This window comes from Electrona antarctica (assembly GCF_951216825.1).
Source record: "Electrona antarctica genome assembly, chromosome: 8".
NCBI lineage: Eukaryota > Metazoa > Chordata > Actinopteri > Myctophiformes > Myctophidae > Electrona > Electrona antarctica.
Genome location: NC_136789.1, coordinates 21471664 through 21493208, shown reverse-complemented (window position 1 = coordinate 21493208; position 21545 = coordinate 21471664). Strand labels below are relative to the sequence as shown.

General features: G+C 45.2%; 1 protein-coding gene across 1 annotated transcript in view; it reads left to right on the top strand.

Annotated features, from left to right (window-relative positions):
- The window catches only part of LOC306928389 (actin-binding LIM protein 3-like), a 72717-nt gene that overhangs the window by 27496 nt on the left and 23676 nt on the right, over positions 1-21545 (top strand). The window contains exons 5-11 of the mRNA XM_079508447.1: positions 2258-2384; positions 3159-3252; positions 6143-6230; positions 18258-18316; positions 18738-18812; positions 19457-19618; positions 20989-21018. Of these exons, the coding sequence (XP_079364573.1) occupies positions 2258-2384; positions 3159-3252; positions 6143-6230; positions 18258-18316; positions 18738-18812; positions 19457-19618; positions 20989-21018 (635 nt within the window). The remainder of the gene's footprint in view (positions 1-2257; positions 2385-3158; positions 3253-6142; positions 6231-18257; positions 18317-18737; positions 18813-19456; positions 19619-20988; positions 21019-21545) is intronic.

The window sequence follows — 21545 nt, the reverse complement described above, 5'->3', positions numbered from 1 at the left end:
CAATTCCCTTTGCAAATTGCTGGGTCTATCTATAGTGGATATGGAAATGCTGTGTGTATCTGTGTGTGCAAATTACCGGATATAGTAGGCATGCAGGCATTGGAACCGAAACCAAAGAAACCTGGAGATTATTTTCCAGGTTGGAGCCGCATTCTCATTCATTCATTTTGCTTTGATTTTGGAACCCAACAACACAGCTATAGGTGTATACATTTGTGACTAAATTTGACTGAGGGACTGCCATTGGAATTTTTTGAATTTTCGTGTTTTCATGTCATGTGAAAGCAGGGAATCATAGCTTCAAATTGACATATTGGTTGTTCAGTTTGACGCACCAGTTTTGGAGATATGGCTTATAGAGTAATGTCTTGCAGAAAACAGCGAGTTGAGAAAGCAGGCTTGAAAGGTTCACTTCTGTGGTCTCTAACATTACACCTAGCTACATGTTTAAGCATTTATTTCGATTTCAGCTCTGACACTTATTTCAGACATGCTCTAGGATGGATGTGAACTGTGAAGAGTCTGCCTGTGCTATAAAGTCATTTAAAAAAAATAAAAAAAAGTTTTTCTCCTCTGGTGAAAAGCTGGAATTTGCGCGATGGCAGTCTCTCAGTCAAATCTGGTCACATTTTGCTTCTATTCTGAGGCTATTGAATCCAACACAATATTTCTTGTTTTGCCTCCAGCTGACACTGTGATGTAAATTATGTATGAATGATGTTGGTGCAAAATGGGCCCATAAAGAAGAGGGCACAATTAGATTAGATTAGTATTAGTCAATACAGAAATAAAGAAACAATAAAGAAAACTTTAAACTTGAACACACATGCACGCACACACGCACGTATGCACACACACACACACACACACACACACACACACACACACACACACACACACACACACACACACGGTCACACACACGGTCACACACACACACGGTCACATAACTTGCTGATAAATGATGCAGGTGGTGAAATGTTGTACACTATGCAAAGTTTGTAGCACAGACACTTGTTTGCCTGCAGGCAGACTGGTGACCTGACACTGAAACACTGTTTACCTGCTGAGAACTGCTTCACTTAACCACATGCTCAGCACACGCACGCACACACGCACGCACGCACGCACAGGCACATACTGTACGCACGATAACCACTCACACACTACAAATACACATGCACGTGTGCATATTGTACACACAAAGGAGTTAGGTCAGACTTTGAGTGCAATAGAGGAACAGAAGTCACGACTCCTCCTTGCTGTTTGCCATGCTGGGATTTATCACAGCAACTAATACAGATTTGGTGTGACCTTCATCCAATTCCCCCTAAGCTGTCTCCCTCTCAGCTTTCCTACTGTCTGTCTCTCCTACACTGTCTGTCTCTCAACCATCGTATGTCTCTCCTAGACTGTCTCCCTCTCAGCTTTCCTACTGTCTGTCTCTCCTACATAGTCTCCCTCTCAACCATCCAACTGTAGGTCTCTCTGCCTGACCTACTTGTTGTTAACTAGTTGTACGAACGCTTGTTTTCTATTGTTGTATTGTTTATTGGATCTTGTTTAGTCGATACACTTAATTGTTTTAGCTCATGCTCATTTGATTTAGCTATTTTGTCTCATCTGTTTAAGGAAATAGGTAGCTGATATATTGCACTTTTACCTTAGCGCTAGGTATACTCTTGGTTGCTTGTTTTTGCAGAAAATGCACTAAAGACTTCTGGTGATTAGTAGTTTTTGTTCCCTACCTATGTTGAATACACTTATTGTAAGTCGCTTTGGATAAAAGCGTCTGCTAAATGACTGTAATGTAATGTAATGTAATGTCTCTCCTACACTGTCTCCATCTCAGGTGTGCTACTGTCTGTCTCAAATTAAGAACAATACACAAAGGGCAGTGGAATAAATAAATAAATAAAAGCATTGCAAATGATGAAGTCATTTCATGCTGGCTGGCTTATATACTTCCCTCTTGTAATTCCCACGTTCCAGGGCCAGGTGTTTCTCTAGGGTATTCTATCCTTTCAGATGGAAAGTGAGGCAGAGTGGAGCGGTGAGAGGAGAGGGGAAAAGTGGGCCACGCCGCCACTGTAGGAGAAAGAGAAAGGAAGGAGAGCGTGAGAGGGGACAAGGGCCTTATGCAGTATTCTTATTTCCAGCGTTCTGCTTCTCATGCTTTCTCTTCCCTCGCTCTTCCATCCTCCTTCTAACACTTGCATGCCTGCTGCTTGCCCTTCCTCTTCTCCTCTTCACTCAGACTGTTCGGGTTGCGGAGCGGAAATTAAACAGGGTCAGTCTCTCCTGGCTCTGGAGAGACAGTGGCACGTCAGCTGTTTCAAATGCCACACCTGCAGCTGCACCCTCACTGGGGAATACATCAGCAAGTACGTAGGGGTGCATGCCCTAGGCCATGTGCTGCACATCAGTACACGTGTACTGAATGTTATCACGCTGCATTTACAAAATGACCATGACTCTTCTCTTCTCTTCTCTTCTCTTCTCTTCTCTTCTCTTCTCTTCTCTTCTCTTCTCTTCTCTTCTCTTCTCTTCTCTTCTCTTCTCTTCTCTTCTCATGTAATGTAATGTAATGTAATGTAATGTAGACATATGGACTATACTTAATGTTTGCTAATCTTGACATGTATGACAACTACATAAGCCATATTTTAAGTAGTATTCTATACTCAAAATATAGTTTTATTTTTTATTTTTTGCAGAATGTTCACCCCATAATATAGGAATGCTATAGGGTAGAAAGTGGTTAAACAATAGCTGTAACCTGATGCCTGCTATGGTAATGTAACACATCATTGAGACTTTAGTTTATCCGGAGCAGTAGACTTTTACTGATGTAAACTTATTTACAGTACAGTGAGTGCACAGTTGTTTAACATTGATTTTACAATATAAATTGGGGTCCCAGAGATAGAAATGCCATTAAATGGGGGCCTGCAGACTAATATGCATGTGGACCCTTGAAATTAAACAGGTTGAGAATCACTGCTAGAGCTGTAAAAAAAATCTTCTCTTATGGGTGTCCCTGGCATATCTCTTCAAATGGGAGTCCGTGGGCTAACTAGTATCAATTTGGGGGTCCTTGACATGAAAAAGTTTGGGAACCATTGGTGTAGACCTGACGCACATTGTCTCCTTGTCAGGGATGGAGTACCGTACTGCGAGGCTGACTACCATGCCCAGTTTGGCATCAGATGTGTAACCTGTAACAGGTACATCAGCGGGAGGGTACTGGAGGTGAGCACATTACAGTTTGTGTGGTGTGTATGCTTGCATGTGATAGAGAGAGTGTGTGTGTGTGTGTGTGTGTGTGTGTGTGTGTGTGTGTGTGTGTGTGTGTGTGTGTGTGTGTGTGTGTGTGTGTGTGTGTGTGTGTGTGTGTGTGTGTGTGAGAGAGAGAGAGAGAGAAAACCTTACTTCACAAGGATGGGAAGATGCAGAAAATCCCGGAAAGTGAGGAGATTTAGCTGGTTCTCACTTTTCAAGAGGAGAGAGAGAGAGAGCGAGAGAGAGATTTGTTTTCAATAGGAGAGAGAGAGAGAGAGAGAGAGAGAGAGAGAGATATTTGTTTTCAAGAGGAGAGAGAGAGAGAGAGAGACTTTTTGACTTTTTATAAAACCTTTTTATTTACAAACTAAAAAAGAACAGCAAAAGCTTTACTTGTTTTCAGTCAAACATGGCATCTTGCATACAACTCGAAACAAAAAAACAAAACATCATTATTCATATTCAAAAGACCATTGCTGCAACAAACCAGTGCAGAGGGTTCAGCCAGTGACATGCTGCTGCTGCCCCTGAACCCCCCCTATACGCCGAGTCCTCCTCCACACCCAGCCCGTCTCTGGACACAACACAACAGTACAGTACAAGTCCACTTTCCTCTCTCCTCCTGTGATTCTCATGTTCAGTATCTTTCATAGATAGTTTTTCGATGCACAGTTCTGGGAAACAACCCACACGGCAAGGTGATATCAGCCCCAACAGATCAGCTATTGCTCCTGCATCCACCAAGCTCTGACCAGCTACATCCAACAGCTCCACCATGACCACTGTCACACAGGCTGTGAGTGAGCCTCGATGTTGGCATGTGATGAAGGTCCATCCTGGCCCTTCCAACGAGAGGTCCGTCTGAGAATCCGAGTCTACACGTAGCACTCGTAGCGGGCTCCAGCCGCTCCACCATTGTCCAGTCAACCAAAGCCAACCCACCTCACAAGTGACCGGCTGTTTCATTGTCCAGTTAATCTTCATGTCCATTAAAGACAGAACCAAATGCAAAAGAGGACCCAGCGCACAGAAGGAACCCAGCGGCACCACCACCATCACCATTCTAATTCCGCATCAATCCTCTGCACCAGTTTCTTCACTCTGAAAATCTCTTGCCTGGTAAAGCATACTCCTTCTGCTAACTTCATGTTTTGCCTGGCAGCCTTCACAAAACCCTTACTATCTGGGAAGTACTTTTCAACATCGATCAGTCTCTTGTTTTTTGTTTTCTGCAAAAAACGTTTCATTTCTGACACCCCATAGACATTTTTCTTTTTTACACATGTTTCATCATCGCTCACCCAACCACAAGTACTATCGTCTGAATTGAGTTCACTTTTCCCCTCGGTCACTTTTTTTGCTTTTGTCCCATTTGAACCTTTTGCCTTTCTTTTCTGCCCCACCACCTTCACCCCTTCCTCCTCAGCCCCCATCTCCATGTCAGCTACTTTAGCCCCTCCCTCCTCCACTTGACTGACAGGAGGACTACTGTCCTCTTGGGAACTTGTGTCAGCCACAGGTTCAGCATTAACCATTTCTCCTTCACCTCCACTGTTTTCCTGCTGGCTATTTTCTTTTTCCCCTTCATCTTCACCTGTTTGCTCAGTTCCCCCCCCATCTTTATTGACATTCTCTGCCAACAACTCGGGTTCAGCATTTACTCCTTCATCTTCACCCACCTGCCCACTCCCAGTACCATCCCCATTAACGTTTCCCATCTCCTTTTCAACATTTTTTCCCCAGGGATTACTCCCCCTCCCCCCCCCTGGTAGCATTGCTTGTCCCCTCGCCAGAGTCAACAACCCTCTCTGGACAGGACCTTATCAAGTGCCCTTCCACCCCACAGCCAAAGCACTTCATATTCTCGGTTGTAGCAAATAAAGTGTATTCAAAATTGTCGACTTTGATCTTAAAGCCTGTAATCAGCTCTTTACTCCTGTTTCTCAAAATCATGAACAGCATTCTCCTGTGAGAAACAACATGTCGCAACTCAGGTGATTTACACCCTGACGGGAGCTTTTTAATCGGCGACACCACCTTCCCAAACTTGGTCAACTCTCTCACTATCAGTTCATCATCAATGAATGGGGGGACGTTTGACAGAAACACTTTACTCGATGGCATTGCGAGTGGCGTTACTTTCACAAGCGTGCCCTTTATCTCAACGCCCCTCTCGATCACAGCGTTTGCTTTATTCATCCCATCGACAAAAATCACAACGCCACCATTCATTCTGGCAGCAGATTTAACGCTAGCGGGTCCGACTACTTTTGCGACCGCTAAACTGCAGTCCTCTACAGAGCACGGGAAAGCTGGCGAGATCTTAAAACCATGCTTCCTTGTGAGAGTTGTGAAAGCCATGGCGACGCTGAAAGCCGTCAGCGAACAGCAAACACAAAACCACCAACAGCAGTTTAAACACTAGACCAGTGCAAAAACCGCAAAACCCAACACTAGCGAGATAGAAGAGCAAGCATAGACAGAGTATAGATAGACCAAACACTCACTCCGTAACCTCACTCCGCACCACGCTCCTCACTCACACACATCCGCACGAGAGACAGAGAGAGAGAGAGAGAGAGCAAGAGAGAGAGAGAGAGAGATAAACGGTTTCCATGTTTTGTGTATTGGCATCCATAAAAAACTGTGAAGAGCACAGCTGGTCCTCCTCACTAGATTGGAACTACTTCCTCCTCTCTTTTCATTTGTTCTCTTCTCTGAGGACCCTATGTCCCCTCCCCCTCTGCCTCCTCTCGCCCTGTCCTATAGGCTATAACCATGCCTTGCTTCTCTTCTCTTCTCTTCTCTTCTCTTCTCTTCTCTTCTCTTCTCTTCTCTTCTCTTCCCCACTCTCTTTCAGGCAGGAGGTAAGCACTACCACCCTACCTGTGCCAGGTGTGCCCGCTGTCACATGACGTTCCTGGAAGGAGAGGAGATGTATCTAACAGGTGAGAAGGTCCTCAAAGGTACACAAACACACCTAGACATAGCAGGGCAGAGAGAACACAGAAACATCTCTCCCCTCCCCTGTACATTCACATGATGCAAAGCCTGTGCAGCTAGTTCAGGCAGATAACTCTAAGCAGTACACAGGTCAACATCAGCTAGGTGATAGACACACGCTTGCTTTATCTGATTGTGGCGTTTACTGCCCAATCTCATGCTGCTATCTAGCTGCTCTGTTATGCAGTGCTGTGTGCTTTGCTCTATCCTCCTTTCCTCCTGAGAACCAGCAATTATTTTCTTTGCACTGTAGAGGACATCACTTTTTGCTGATTTTCTCTAATGCTATACATATGACTCTGTGGAGTCCTGGCATTCCTTACTGAGGACAACTGTAGCTTAAAGTGATATATATTGTGTGTGTGTGTGTGTGGGGGGGGGGGACAAAATGTGCACTGTAGCCAGGACTGACAACTGTAGCTTTAAAGTGATATATCGTGTATGGTGGTTTGGACAAAATGTGCACTGTACTACTGTAGCCAAGAGAAAAAATAGCAAGGCTTGCCATCTCCGGTTTAAAGTAAGCGGACGCCTTTAGAGCCTGGAAGCAGGTTAAAGTCATATTATTTCCAATTTGAAGAGTGAACGTGAACACAGCTTATCCATGGTCACTGAACTAAATATTGGACAAATATTTTCATACAAAAAATATATTTTATAGCGAGACAAATCAGGAGAGAATTTACTTAATTATCAAACTTTCTCTGTCCCAGAAACATACTCTCGTGGGAGCTACCACCAGTAAACACAGGACGTTCGTGAGATTTGCCGCCAGACGCCGACACCCACTTAGGAGACCATTTTCTAAGATTTGTGTACCAACGCTCGTTTTCCTTGATTTACTCTGAGAATTGATTCAGATTGAACCTTCATCCCACATAGACAATCCTTTATATTCATCAAGGCCACCGTATGTACAGCAGCAGCAGTGCGTGTGCACGTGCATGCATGCATGCGCGCGCGGTGGGTGACAGAGAAAGAGAGAGGATATGGTAACCTGATAAATGAGTTCTTGTAACAAAGTGCAGTTATATAGCGTATTGATCTCACTCAACTCAATTTAATGGCATTCTCTCACACAAGGCCACACACACACACACACACACACACACACACACGCACACACAGGCACACGCACACACGTGTAAACGCACACGCACACACATACATAACCGCACACACGCTTGCCTGCTTCCATTTGATGTTGCCTTGATGCAGCCTGTGCACTACAGTGCTAGGAGTCAATTACCTGTCAGTGTGTTTCCATGCGGCAGCTCCTTGTTCCACAGTGACAAACCAACACTCATCTGATTCTCAGCCTCCGTCCAGGTGTACAGATTCACCCATTAAGACCTGCATGAGGCCGAGTTCTACAAATCAGTAGTTCGCACACTTTCAAGATTTCTCTCTCTCTAAAAAAAAAGCTAATGTACACAGTTCGCAGCACAAGCTTAATCTTCTATTTTTGTATAGCCAACGGTTTTAATAGGATCACGCAAACCTCTCAAACCAGTGATCCTTACCTTGTGTAATTTCAAAGAACCCCCAGGCAGTTTGATATGCATTCTGCCACAGACCCCCATTTCATACTGTAGGATTTTCAACTGTGGGACCTCAATCTACACTGTCTGTAAAACTATCAATCATTTAGCCATGGGGACACCCTGGACAGTCTGGGTCCCCAGACTCCACATTGAGGGACAGTTTTTTAATAGGGAAACGGTGTATGTTTTGGGAGCCAGCAACATTTGCAATGCAGGCAGTGTGACCCATGTGGCTTGTGTGATGAGGGATGTTGAATTATTAATACTGTAATATGGGATGTAACAATTAATCCAACTAATCGATTTAAATGATTATTTAACTCCTTTAGCGCCATCTAGTGTTAGCATGCGCACACCTAAGAAATGCCGCCCGTCCACTCTCACTCTACGGAGCTTGTTTCCCTTCCGGGTTATTCAGGAAGGGAAGGTGTTGTAAGTGTTTGTTAACATCGAGCTATACAGTACATGTATGTAGCCTATGTTAACCTATATGTTAACCTATATGTTAACCTATATGTTAACCTATACAGTACATGTATGTAGCCTATGTTAACCTATATGTTAACCTATACAGTTCATGTATGTAGCCTATGTTAACCTATATGTTAACCTATACAGTGCATGTATGTAGCCTATGTTAACCTATATGTTAACCTATACAGTTCATGTATGTAGCCTATGTTAACCTATATGTTAACCTATACAGTGCATGTATGTAGCCTATGTTAACCTATATGTTAACCTATATGTTAACCTATACAGTTCATGTATGTAGCCTATGTTAGCCTATATGTTGGTGCTTGCTGCTCTCTTATTGACATGCAGGAGGTGCTCCCCCTCTTGAAAGCCACCAGTAAAACTCTGCATTTGCATATTGTACCTGATTGTGTGTGTGTGTGTGTGTGTGTGTGTGTGTGTGTGTGTGTGTGTGTGTGTGTGCGTGTGCGTGCGTTGTTAGCTCCAGAGAACCGCCCCAAGGTTACATTCAGTCCTTTAGATGGGTTAAGACATGTAGGAGGGCTGAGCGATCACCCCCCAGAGACTCATCCAAATTGCCGCACGCACGCACGCACGCACGCACGCACGCACGCACGCACGCACGCACGCACGCACGCACGGACACACACACACACACACACACACACACACACACTCATGTATCACACCACTTCTCATTCCACGCACACGCATCCATGAGATTGATTGCAAGCGAGTGAGTGTGTGTATGTATGTGCGTGTTGAGTGGTAGTGGTGGAAAGGTCTATTATGAACTATGTGTGCATGTGTGTCAGACTGTGTGTGTGTGTGTGTGTGTGTGTGTGTGTGTGTGTGTGTGTGTGTGTGTGTGTGTGTGTGTGTGTGTGTGTGTGTGTGTGTGTGTGTGTGTGTGTGTGTGCGTGTGTGCGTGCGTGCGTGCGTGCGTGCGTGCGTGCGTGCGTGCGTGCGTGCGTGCGTGCGTGCGTGCGTGCGTGCGTGCGTGCGTGCGTGCATGTGTGCGTGCGTGCGTAAAAATTCTGATCACTATTGCCTCTTAAAATGGATGGATGGTTGATGGATGCATGGATGGACGGGTGGGCGGACAAATAGAAGGCTGAACCGTTTTACACTCTATCTATGTATAGTTAAAGTAAGTCAAACAATTTTCCATTTAAAGGGGTCATCAAATTATTGGCTCAGGAATGCGACAAAAACTAAATAATGTCCATGAATTCAAGTCTCTACGGGGTGTGTAATTGATAGACAATAACATTTTTGGTGAACGATCCCTTTAATGGTTAATACTGGTTAACCACTTGAGCGCTAACAATCCCTACAAATGTGATATGATATCATTTCATTAAAACACAATCCCCACCACCTGGAAAAAGTGCCTTCGACTCCGAGCTCTTGCCCCATCAATCAGTTTGATTGATGGGGCAAGATTGATCCAGAGTTCCTCGACAGGGAGGAACATTCACCTGCAGTCAACGATCACAGCAACTGAGCCCGCAATACTGCATGCGGTGGCTTTCTGCTTCTGATTATTCTGCTTTCATTCCAAACACAGAGCTGTCGCTCCACTCTCACATGGGCGGAGAGGGAGGGAGGCAGCCTGTGATGTCAGAGAGACAGACAGGCACCAAGGAAGCAGGAGAGGCAGACAGCCTGGTGTCAGAGAGACAGACAGGCACCAAGGAAGCAGGAGAGGCAGACAGCCTGGTGTCAGAGAGACAGACAGGCACCAAGGAAGCAGGAGAGGCAGACAGCCTGGTGTCAGAGAGACACTATAGGAGAGGGAGACAGCCTGGTGTCAGAGAGACACTAGGAGAGGGAGACAGTGAAAGCAAGGAGAGAGTGCACAACGTGGACTTGTAGACAGTGGTGGATAGTAACTGTACCCAAGTACTGTACTTAAGTACACAATTTTGAGGTATTTGTACTTTACTCGAGTGTTTCCAATACTTTTAATAACAAACAAATATTGTACTTTTACTCCACTACAATTATTTGAAAACTTTTGTTGCGACCACAGGTCGCATTTACTATGAAAATGTCCATTTCCCGTCAGTCAGTCACTTATTATCCCCATAGGTGGTCTCGAGACATCACGTGACATCATCAGGGATGGAGATCAAGTAAATGCGACCCACGGACTTAGGCGTCTCGCCCTTAGGCGTCTTACTGGTTACTAGTTACTTTGTAGATTTTGATTATTATTACAAAACATACATTAACCACTTCAGCTCTACAAACATTTTGTCCATTTCAAAAAAGCACATCTAGAAGCTCACGATGCGTCATGATGCATTCTGAGCTTGTAGATCTGCTATTTTCTGCATAATGAGTACTTTTACTTTTGGTACTTTAAGTACATTTCTGTGACAATACTTTTGTGCTTTTAATTTAGTACGTTACTTTTTATACAACTGCTTGTAGATCAGTTAAGAGATTTGGTTGTGAGTGCAAAAGTACAGTGCCCTCAGTTCTGTTTTAAACATACAGTCACGGCAGTATTATGCGTGTCTTAAGTACCAGGTCTTATTACTTAACTTAAGACCTGGAGGCGTGATCAATGCCATTTGGCCACTCAGAATAGCCAAATGGCATTGACCACGCCTCCAGGTCTTAAGTTAAGTCATAAGACCTGGTACTTAAGACATGCATAATACTGCCCAGGGTCTAAGAAGTGGTTCGGGAGTCTCACCTCTTGAAACACACATCTGCGCAGAAGGACTGAATCCTACCAGGGTCTTTTCCCCTGAGGCCTGCTTGTATTGTCTCCATCAGAGTCTGTCTCAATAAAGAACAACAGCAAAATAGGTTTGTGGTGCTGCAAGATTAATTTCTTTGCCAATGCATTGGTTAAGAAATTAATCTATAGTTGCACAAACCTCTTTTGCTCACGCCCTTGGTAATCTTTCCAGATTGCTTTTTTCATTCGTCAAATAATCTTCTCACAAAATGTGTCTGTTTTGCCGTTGCACAACGTGTCTGCTATGAGAATGTGTAGTAGTAATGGCTACACTATGCATTCAGGAAGACACTAACACACATGCATTGACATGCGTTTTGTATGCTCAGCCTCATACAAAACTTTCATTGTTTTATATTTGTTTTGTATTGTAATGTGTTTATTTAACCCATTTTGACCATTTTGACCTACATCCTTACAGTTTTCTGAAAAAGCTGTTTCTATGTCTGTCGTTCTTCGATTTTTCAAAAATAGCAGACCTGGCGCGCTATGAGCTTGTAGATCTGCCATTTTTCAATGGCTAAAGCATAACATAATGCTAACACCAAAAGGGGTTCCCGCCCAAAATGGGTTAATAGCCGAACAATAATAAGAGATACCTAAATTATACATTTGTATTTTTTTTTACTGGCCAAGATGGCGGTCAGTATGTACAGGCTAATTGAAATTCTAGTCGGCCAATGGCCGGTAAATACCGAACCTACAGTGTCTGTCTCCCTTATATTGTACCACCGTCCTCTACGGCTGTCTGTCTCTCTGCAGTATAGAGGGTATGTCTGTCTGTCTGTCTCTCCTGCAGTATAGAGGGTATGTCTGTCTGTCTGTCTCTCCTGCACTATAGAGGGTATGTCTGTCTGTCTGTCTCTCCTGCACTATAGAGGGTATGTCTGTCTGTCTCTCCTGCAGTATAGAGGGTATGTCTGTCTGTCTGTCTCTCCTGCAGTATAGAGGGTATGTCTGTCTGTCTGTCTCTCCTGCAGTATAGAGGGTATGTCTGTCTGTCTCTCTGCAGTATAGAGGGTATGTCTGTCTGTCTCTCCTGCAGTATAGAGGGTATGTCTGTCTGTCTCTCTGCAGTATAGAGGGTATGTCTGTCTGTCTCTCTGCAGTATAGAGGGTATGTCTGTCTGTCTCTCCTGCAGTATAGAGGGTATGTCTGTCTGTCTCTCTGCAGTATAGAGGGTATGTCTGTCTGTCTGTCTCTCCTGCAGTATAGAGGGTATGTCTGTCTGTCTCTCCTGCAGTATAGAGGGTATGTCTGTCTGTCTCTCCTGCAGTATAGAGGGTATGTCTGTCTGTCTCTCCTGCAGTATAGAGGGTATGTCTGTCTGTCTGTCTCTCTGCAGTATAGAGGGTATGTCTGTCTGTCTCTCCTGCAGTATAGAGGGTATGTCTGTCTGTCTGTCTCTCCTGCAGTATAGAGGGTATGTCTGTCTGTCTCTCCTGCAGTATAGAGGGTATGTCTGTCTGTCTGTCTCTCTGCAGTATAGAGGGTATGTCTGTCTGTCTGTCTGTCTGTCTCTCCTGCAGTATAGAGGGTATGTCTGTCTGTCTCTCCTGCAGTATAGAGGGTATGTCTGTCTGTCTGTCTCTCTGCAGTATAGAGGGTATGTCTGTCTGTCTCTCCTGCAGTATAGAGGGTATGTCTGTCTGTCTCTCCTGCAGTATAGAGGGTATGTCTGTCTGTCTCTCTGCAGTATAGAGGGTATGTCTGTCTGTCTCTCCTGCACTATAGAGGGTATGTCTGTCTGTCTCTCCTGCAGTATAGAGGGTATGTCTGTCTGTCTCTCCTGCACTATAGAGGGTATGTCTGTCTGTCTGTCTCTCTGCAGTATAGAGGGTATGTCTGTCTGTCTCTCCTGCAGTATAGAGGGTATGTCTGTCTGTCTCTCCTGCAGTATAGAGGGTATGTCTGTCTGTCTGTCTCTCTGCAGTATAGAGGGTATGTCTGTCTGTCTGTCTGTCTCTCTGCAGTATAGAGGGTATGTCTGTCTGTCTCTCCTGCAGTATAGAGGGTATGTCTGTCTGTCTGTCTCTCTGCAGTATAGAGGGTATGTCTGTCTGTCTGTCTGTCTCTCTGCAGTATAGAGGGTATGTCTGTCTGTCTGTCTGTCTCTCTGCAGTATAGAGGGTATGTCTGTCTGTCTGTCTGTCTCTCTGCAGTATAGAGGGTATGTCTGTCTGTCTCTCCTGCACTATAGAGGGTATGTCTGTCTGTCTCTCCTGCAGTATAGAGGGTATGTCTGTCTGTCTCTCCTGCACTATAGAGGGTATGTCTGTCTGTCTCTCCTGCAGTATAGAGGGTATGTCTGTCTGTCTCTCTGCAGTATAGAGGGTATGTCTGTCTGTCTGTCTGTCTCTCTGCAGTATAGAGGGTATGTCTGTCTGTCTGTCTGTCTCTCTGCAGTATAGAGGGTATGTCTGTCTGTCTCTCCTGCAGTATAGAGGGTATGTCTGTCTGTCTCTCCTGCAGTATAGAGGGTATGTCTGTCTGTCTCTCCTGCAGTATAGAGGGTATGTCTGTCTGTCTCTCCTGCAGTATAGAGGGTATGTCTGTCTGTCTCTCTGCAGTATAGAGGGTATGTCTGTCTGTCTCTCCTGCACTATAGAGGGTATGTCTGTCTGTCTCTCCTGCAGTATAGAGGGTATGTCTGTCTGTCTGTCTCTCCTGCAGTATAGAGGGTATGTCTGTCTGTCTCTCCTGCAGTATAGAGGGTATGTCTGTCTGTCTCTCTGCAGTATAGAGGGTATGTCTGTCTGTCTCTCTGCAGTATAGAGGGTATGTCTGTCTGTCTCTCTGCAGTATAGAGGGTATGTCTGTCTGTCTCTCCTGCAGTATAGAGGGTATGTCTGTCTGTCTCTCCTGCAGTATAGAGGGTATGCCTGTCTGTCTCTCCTGCAGTATAGAGGGTATGTCTGTCTGTCTCTCCTGCAGTATAGAGGGTATGTCTGTCTGTCTCTCCTGCAGTATAGAGGGTATGTCTGTCTGTCTCTCCTGCAGTATAGAGGGTATGTCTGTCTGTCTCTCCTGCAGTATAGAGGGTATGTCTGTCTGTCTCTCCTGCAGTATAGAGGGTATGTCTGTCTGTCTCTCTGCAGTATAGAGGGTATGTCTGTCTGTCTCTCCTGCAGTATAGAGGGTCTGTCTGTCTGTCTGTCTCTCCTGCAGTATAGAGGGTATGTCTGTCTGTCTCTCCTGCACTATAGAGGGTATGTCTGTCTGTCTGTCTCTCCTGCACTATAGAGGGTATGTCTGTCTGTCTCTCCTGCAGTATAGAGGGTATGTCTGTCTGTCTCTCCTGCACTATAGAGGGTATGTCTGTCTGTCTCTCCTGCACTATAGAGGGTATGTCTGTCTGTCTGTCTCTCCTGCAGTATAGAGGGTATGTATGTCTGTCTGTCTCTCTTTGCAGTATAGAGGGTATGTCTGTCTGTCTGTCTCTCCTGCAGTATAGAGGGTATGCGCGTGACATCATCATCATACCCGGAAGTTATGCGGGAACGCCTACTGAGTGGCACAAACCTACTGTTCTGGCCTTGATAGCTCATACATCCAAACACAAAGGTCCTATCTGATTGCATTAAATGACGTTAAACGACATGCATGCAGAAAGCATGCAGTTTGCGCGCACCGTTGGTGTGATTGTTGACTGAGGCTACAAAGTATACCACGAGCAATTTAAGCAGATGCCACTGTCACTGATGTTTTAAAGGCACCAATCGGTACCGCTGACTGCCTTCACACCTGCGTAGATTAGCGGGGGGGGGGGGGGGGGGGTATTTGTGCATATGTTTGTCTTGTTTATAACGGTTTTGCACAAAGCCAATAAAATACTAAAGGTCTTTGTAAATAAGGCAGAGGTGGCTTTTGTAACAGTAGTTAAGTTCTCTCCATCTGGCACAGCGAGGGACTCAGGCCCTGCAGGCTGTATTATCAGCCAACGCGGGGCGGGGGATTGTGGGTGGGATGGAGGGGGGGGGGGGCGGGTGGTGGTTACTGAATCACCATGCATGGTTTGTGTCTGGAGTATTGATTTTGTGTGTGTTATGTGCTAGTGTGCATGCACGCTCATGCGTCAGGGTTGGTTGTTAGCATGTGCACGCACTCCTAATACCCCTGCATTATATTGACATAATGAGACACAGTGAGCATTGTTATGGGTATGTGCGACTGAATGTCCATGTGTGTCTGCATGTGTGTCTGCATGTGTGTCTGCGTGTGTGTGTGTGTGTGTGTGTGTGTGTGCGTGCGTGCATGTGCGTGTGTTCAGGTCAGATTTATAGCGGTGATAGCATCATGATAAGCTGTGTTCACATGGGCAGATGCAAAGATACAGTCTACCATTCATTGTCAATTGAAGCCAGCCACATGAAGATGCAAAGATGCATCCGACGTTTGTAGCTGCTGCAAATTGAAGCTCAGCTGGGTTCAACTTCCAGATGCAAAGCTACAAAGCTACAACTGCATTTTTTTGGCGACCAAAGCATTTACTATGAAAACGTGCAATTCCCGTCGGTGTATCACTCAAAATCCCCATACATGGGAAAGCCCCCATATACTGTATGGTGCCCAGGTCTCGTGACATCAATATGACATCTGATGTCATAGTAAATGAGCTCTGCTGTCGCAATTAAGCCCATATGGAGATCCCTGAAGTCATCAATATTGGCCAGCAACTTCACATCTGACCTCAAACCCTTAGATCTCCATATATGGATATATGTCGGAACCTGTTCTGACATTCCATATGTTGATCCTTCCCCCATCCGTCCTTCCTCTTCGATGTCTCCCTTTGGATACCGGAGAACTCGCCAGTTTACCAAGTCGCCATGGCGAAAGTTCTTCATCAATGCCTTCATCGTTATGCTAACATGCTGTCTTCATCAGTGTAGTATGTCAAACTCACAGATGTTATAGTTCATTTCCAAAGTGATCAAATTATTTTGTGCAATTAAATGGGCAGCTAGAAGATAAAAAGGTGAGTACTGTATGTGAATACCAATGATAAGTAGGCCTACCATTTCAGGAATGAATAATGAATTACATTGTTTCGGTACTTTGGTGTTTAAACTTTTAGCATTCCTACTTTCTCTAATGTTAACTCTAAACAACTATCCTCTCTCTCTCAATTCAATGCAATTTAAATGAAGGTGAAGTAAAACTAAAATGCACTAAATCGTGGCGAGTTGGTAAACTGGCGAGTTCTCCAGATACCCTCCCTTTTGACTGATACCTGTCCATTCAAACTCTAGACGGGCCTGCCCAAAGTTATTAGTGCAGCCGTGCCCGGCAGCCGGCGAAAACTAGAGTTCTCAACAGGACCCAAAAAATGTAGACTTGGCCCTCATGAATACACTCAAGAGAATGTCCCCACTACCACCCTTAGATCTCCATATATGGAGCCGACCTGTTCTGTCATAACATATGTCTGACCTCATCAAACCCTGTATACTCAAGACATGCTCCTTATACACTATAGCCAGTACAGAATTCATTCCATGTTGATCTGACCCCCCCATGCCAAAGCGCCAGCGCTCGCCCAACAGTCTGCCGCCAACGAGGCGGATGCGCGCACAGCGACCTCGCCCTTTGCAGTGAGCAACAGATATACAAAGCATCACAAAATGATACTGAATTGGCCTAGTATAATATATAAGTGTGTGTGTGTGTGTGTGTGTGTGTGTGTGTGTGTGTGTGTGTGTGTGTGTGTGTGTGTGTGTGTGTGTGTGTGTGTGTGTGTGTGTGTGTGTGTGTGTGTGTGTGTGTGTGTGTGTGTGTGTGTGTGTGTGTGTGCGTGCGTGCGTGCGTGCGTGCGTGCGTGCGTGCGTGCGTGCGTGCGTGCGTGCGTGCGTGCGTGCGTGCGTGCGTGCGTGCGTGCGTGCGTGCGTGCGTGCGTGCGTGCGTGCGTGCGTGCGTGCGTGCGTGCGTGCGTGCGTGCGTGCGTGCGTGCGCGCGCGGAAGCGGATGTATTAGTGGCATTATCATTATCAGATCTGTATGCAACTATATGCATATATTAACATCCTGCAGTGCTTTATTGCTACCAGCTAAATTTAATAGATTTTACCATCCTGCCTGCATGTTGCTCTGGTCTTTGTCCGTCTGTCTTTGGCACCCCTCCTTTCTCTCTCTCTCTCTATCTCTCTCTCTCTCTCTCTCTCTCTCTCTTATAGGCCCACTGTATATCTTTCTTTCTCTGTCTTATCCTGTCTTTGCTTCGTTCCCCACCCGCCCTCTGTTCTTCTCTATCTCTCTCTCTCTTTCCCTCTCTCCATTTCTCTTTTTCACTCTGTTTTCTCCTTGTCCTTCCTTCATTCATCATCTCTCCCTTACTCTCTCTCTTTCTCTCTCATTCTATCCCCTGCTGTCTCTGTCTATATCTCTGCTCTCTCTGTCCATCTGTCCATATTGCTCTGTCATCTCTCCGTCCTGCTGTCAGTGTCTACCTCTCTTATCTGTCTGCCCGTCCCTGTCATTCTCTCTCTGTCCTTCTTCCTCTCTCTCTCTCTCTCTCTCTCTCTCTCTCTCTCTCTCTCTCTCTCTCTCTCTCTCTCTCTCTCTCTCATGCTATCTTTGTCCTTCTCAGTGTAGGGAGGAGAGAAATACAACCCATGTCATTACATGTAACATACTGCCTCTCGACAGACTGGTGTGCGTGCATGCGTGCGTGCGTGCGTGCGTGCGTGCGTGCGTGCGTGCGTGCGGACGTGCGTGTGTGCATGAATGCGGACGTGCATGCATGCGCGTGTGAAAAAGAGAGAGATGGGCACATGATGGATAGCTCTAGCTGAGAAATGCTGATCTATCCTTCATGTTCGTATCCTATAAAACGTTATGGACCTCCTCTCCCCTCCCCTCCCTTCCCCTCCCCTCCCCTCCCCGCACACACACACTAAACTAACCCACTGGGCTTAGACTGTAGGAATACTGGGTGTGTCCTCTTGCTCCACTTTTTTGAGAGCCAAATGTCTCTCATGTCCCTTTTGAGGGGCTTATTTTATGATGAGGACTTGAGGTTGATCTGTTATGTTAAAAATCTAAGTTTTGGGTATATGGCCTAAGCTGTAATCAATGGAAGGAAATCCTTCAAGCAATGACTGATACCCGATGAACGGTATAGTAATATAAGTGTGTGTGTGTGTGTGTGTGTGTGTGTGTGTGTGTGTGTGTGTGTGTGTGTGTGTGTGTGTTGCAGGTTCTGAGGTTTGGCACCCAGTGTGTAAGGAAGCCACACGATTAGAGAGAAAGCTGAGGGTGAGTCTGTCTGTCTGCCATCATCTGTTGTTGTCTGGGTTAGATCACATTTGCCCAAACTATAAAAACAACAGATCTACAAGCTCACAACATGTCGCTTTGCGCTGCATTGCGAGCTTGTAGATCCGTTATTGTCACAAATATCACAAATCACAATAATCAAACAATCTTTTGAAATAATTTATATTGTTTTTAAAGGAAATGAGAAAAGGGGGGACATTTATTTGCGACCCATAAAATTGTCCACGACCCAAACATGCATATCAACCTACTTTTTTGGAAACAGTTTATTAACTTATGTTAGGGTTGGTCAGTTTTCATGCTCTGTCTGTCACTTACACTTTGTACTTGTGTGCGTGCGCGCGCGCGTGCGTGCGTGTGTGGGTGTGTCTGTGTGTGCGTGTGTGTGCGTGTCTACCAGTTGAGACGCACATCTGAGACTGCGTCCATCTCGCCTCCAGGCTCCAGCCTGGGATCTCCTCGCCACCTGGTCTATGTGAGTACATCCTGTCATATAGTTACTGTACCCCCTCCGTGTCAACTCTCACTGTCGGTCCTGTCAATCAAACCCTAACCAACAGAGATTTGAGCTACGAGCTGTGACCACCACGCTGGAAAACTATTCCCTCTTCTGTCTTCTCCTCTTCTGTCTGTCTGCTTGTTTTCTTTCTGTATTTTCCGTAGAGTGTATGTCTGTTTAGATTCTGTGCCTTGCTGTCCCTCTTGATCTCTCTCTACCTCTATTTATACTGTACATTATGCATCTTCAGATCCATCTTTATTTGGTCCCCGAAGGGAAGCATAATAGTACAACATAACAAATAGACAAACGTGCGTGCGTGCGTGCGTGCGTGCGTGCGTGCGTGTGTGCGTGGAGAGAGAGAGAGATAGATAGATAGATACAATCAACAATACTGCCTCTAGACAGGCTTGTCTTTGACAGGCTGCGCGTGTGCGTGCGTGCGTGCGTGCGTGCGTGCGTGTGTGCATGCGTGCGTGTGCGTGTATGGTGGGGGGAATTAATGACTAAGTGTGTGTGCGTGCGCTTGTCTGTGGCCATATGTTTGTGTCATGTTGCAGTGTGCTTCTCTCTGTCTCCTCAGACTAAGGCAGACAGTGTGTTTCTCTCTGTCTCCTCAGACTAAGGCAGACAGTGGTGTTCCGGGATACAAGAACCTGGCAGCGCTGCCTCGGGTCAAAGCCATCTACGACATCCAGAGACCCGACGTCATCCCATACCAGGCCTACCATGCACACACACACCTCTCTGAGGACGCACTGGAGGGCTACAGCTGCGGGCAGGTACACACACACACACACACACACACACACACACACACACACACACACACACACACACACACACACACACACAGTGTTAAAAACGCTCCAGTTTTAATTTGTTCAGAGTGATGATCACAGAAGGAATACTATATTCTTTGTACAGGGCAGTTTGGACCGTAGCGTCGACCTAATAGCAGTAAGTGGAAGGCTTGGTGGAGGCTGTGAGAGATAGAGGTCCTACTTGACCCAAGTGGCCTTCCTCATAAGTGACCACGCGTACAGTTCACTTAGGGGTTTGGGGTGAACCCATTATTTAAATCGTTTCAAACTGTGGTCACGTATTTACATGATGTTGGCTGTGATTTACACACTACGCAATGAAACAACACGACGATGAAATTGGTAACAATGATGACGGCTGGCTCTGTGCCCAACCTAGCATTAAGCGACCGCATTACAGCTCATGATGTGTTGCCTGGGTCTCCTGCATGGGAAATTAACATCTACAGTGGGGTCCCATATCTTTCTTCCTCAATCTCAAAATAGTCTCTATGGGTCCCCAGAGGTACCTCTGTTAGACACACCCACAGACTACTACTGTACATCTACCTAGCTCAGCCAAAACACACATGTTTTGGCTGAGCTTGAGCTGAGTTTGTTAGTTTTTGAACACAAGATATTTGCACGTGCAGAATATATAGAGAAAGCATGCATGGGGACATACGGACAATTACTATTTAAACAAATATTTTGTGCAGTTTCTGCGTGGGAACTTGGAAGTGAATGTGATATTTTTCATTTATGTTTTTGGTGTCTTATAATCCCGTAAAGGATGGGTCTTTATGACAAGACACGAAAATAAAGATTCATTCATTCATTCATTCATTCATTCATTCATTCATTCATTCATTCATTCATTCACATCTCCATGATTTCACAAACACATTAAAAACAAGTGCATCGTTCATGTATGTGCCTAAACATGCCTTAAAGCAGTAGTTCACCCAAAACATCAGCAACAATGTATTTTGTACCAGGTATCAATTACACACCACATGAATTCATGGAGATTTATTTTGTTTTCGTCGCATTCCTATAAGCCAATCATTTGTTGACCGGCGAAAAGATGCTAATGGTAGGAGACAAAAACAAAAATAATCTCCACGAATTCAAGGCTTCATGGGGTGTGAAATTGTTACACCATTGTGTGACTGAGTATAGATTAGGCTTAATGCATGAATCGGTATACAACGCAGCCGACAGTCTGAGGTCATTGAGCGTTACATTGCAGTGTTGACTTGCAGATACAGAACCAAACTGCTCTGAAAATATAGGATATATCATGGTCATTGGATGAAAGGTTCTTCTTCTTCTTTTTATTTTCTCAGTCCCTGGGATCCCTGTCTCCATACTCCCAGGTAAGCAGCATGGCTAGAGCCCCCCCCCTCTCTCTCTCTCTCTCTGTTTGCGCTGCTACAAAGATGGTTTGAAAGTTTCAATGCTTAATGATGTCATTTAAATTCTTGGGCCAGTACAAAGTACAAAGTACAAAGCCTCACAAAAGAGAAGGGTGGGATTGCAAAAAAAATGTAATCGTGCAGGCAAAAATGAGCATCTGACTCACTAGGAGGAACAGAATGCAGGGAGCAGGGTCAGACTAAGCTGAACTCATGGCTAAAGGGCTGGTCTCAGCTGGTCTCAGAACAGAGTTTACATACTAGATACATACTAGAGACGTGGGGACAAGAGAACGTCTCTTGATCAAGAGTCTCTTTAGAGGAGGAGAAAAATAAAATAAATACAAAATTATAAATAATTTTATATTATTGTGAGTGCCCAAAACATGCAATTTGTTTACCTATCTTAATGAATGTTTGAGGGTAAACAAAAGGTTAAATAAAGGCTTCGTTAAAGGGCAAAGGTCTCTCTCTTTCTCTCTCTCTCA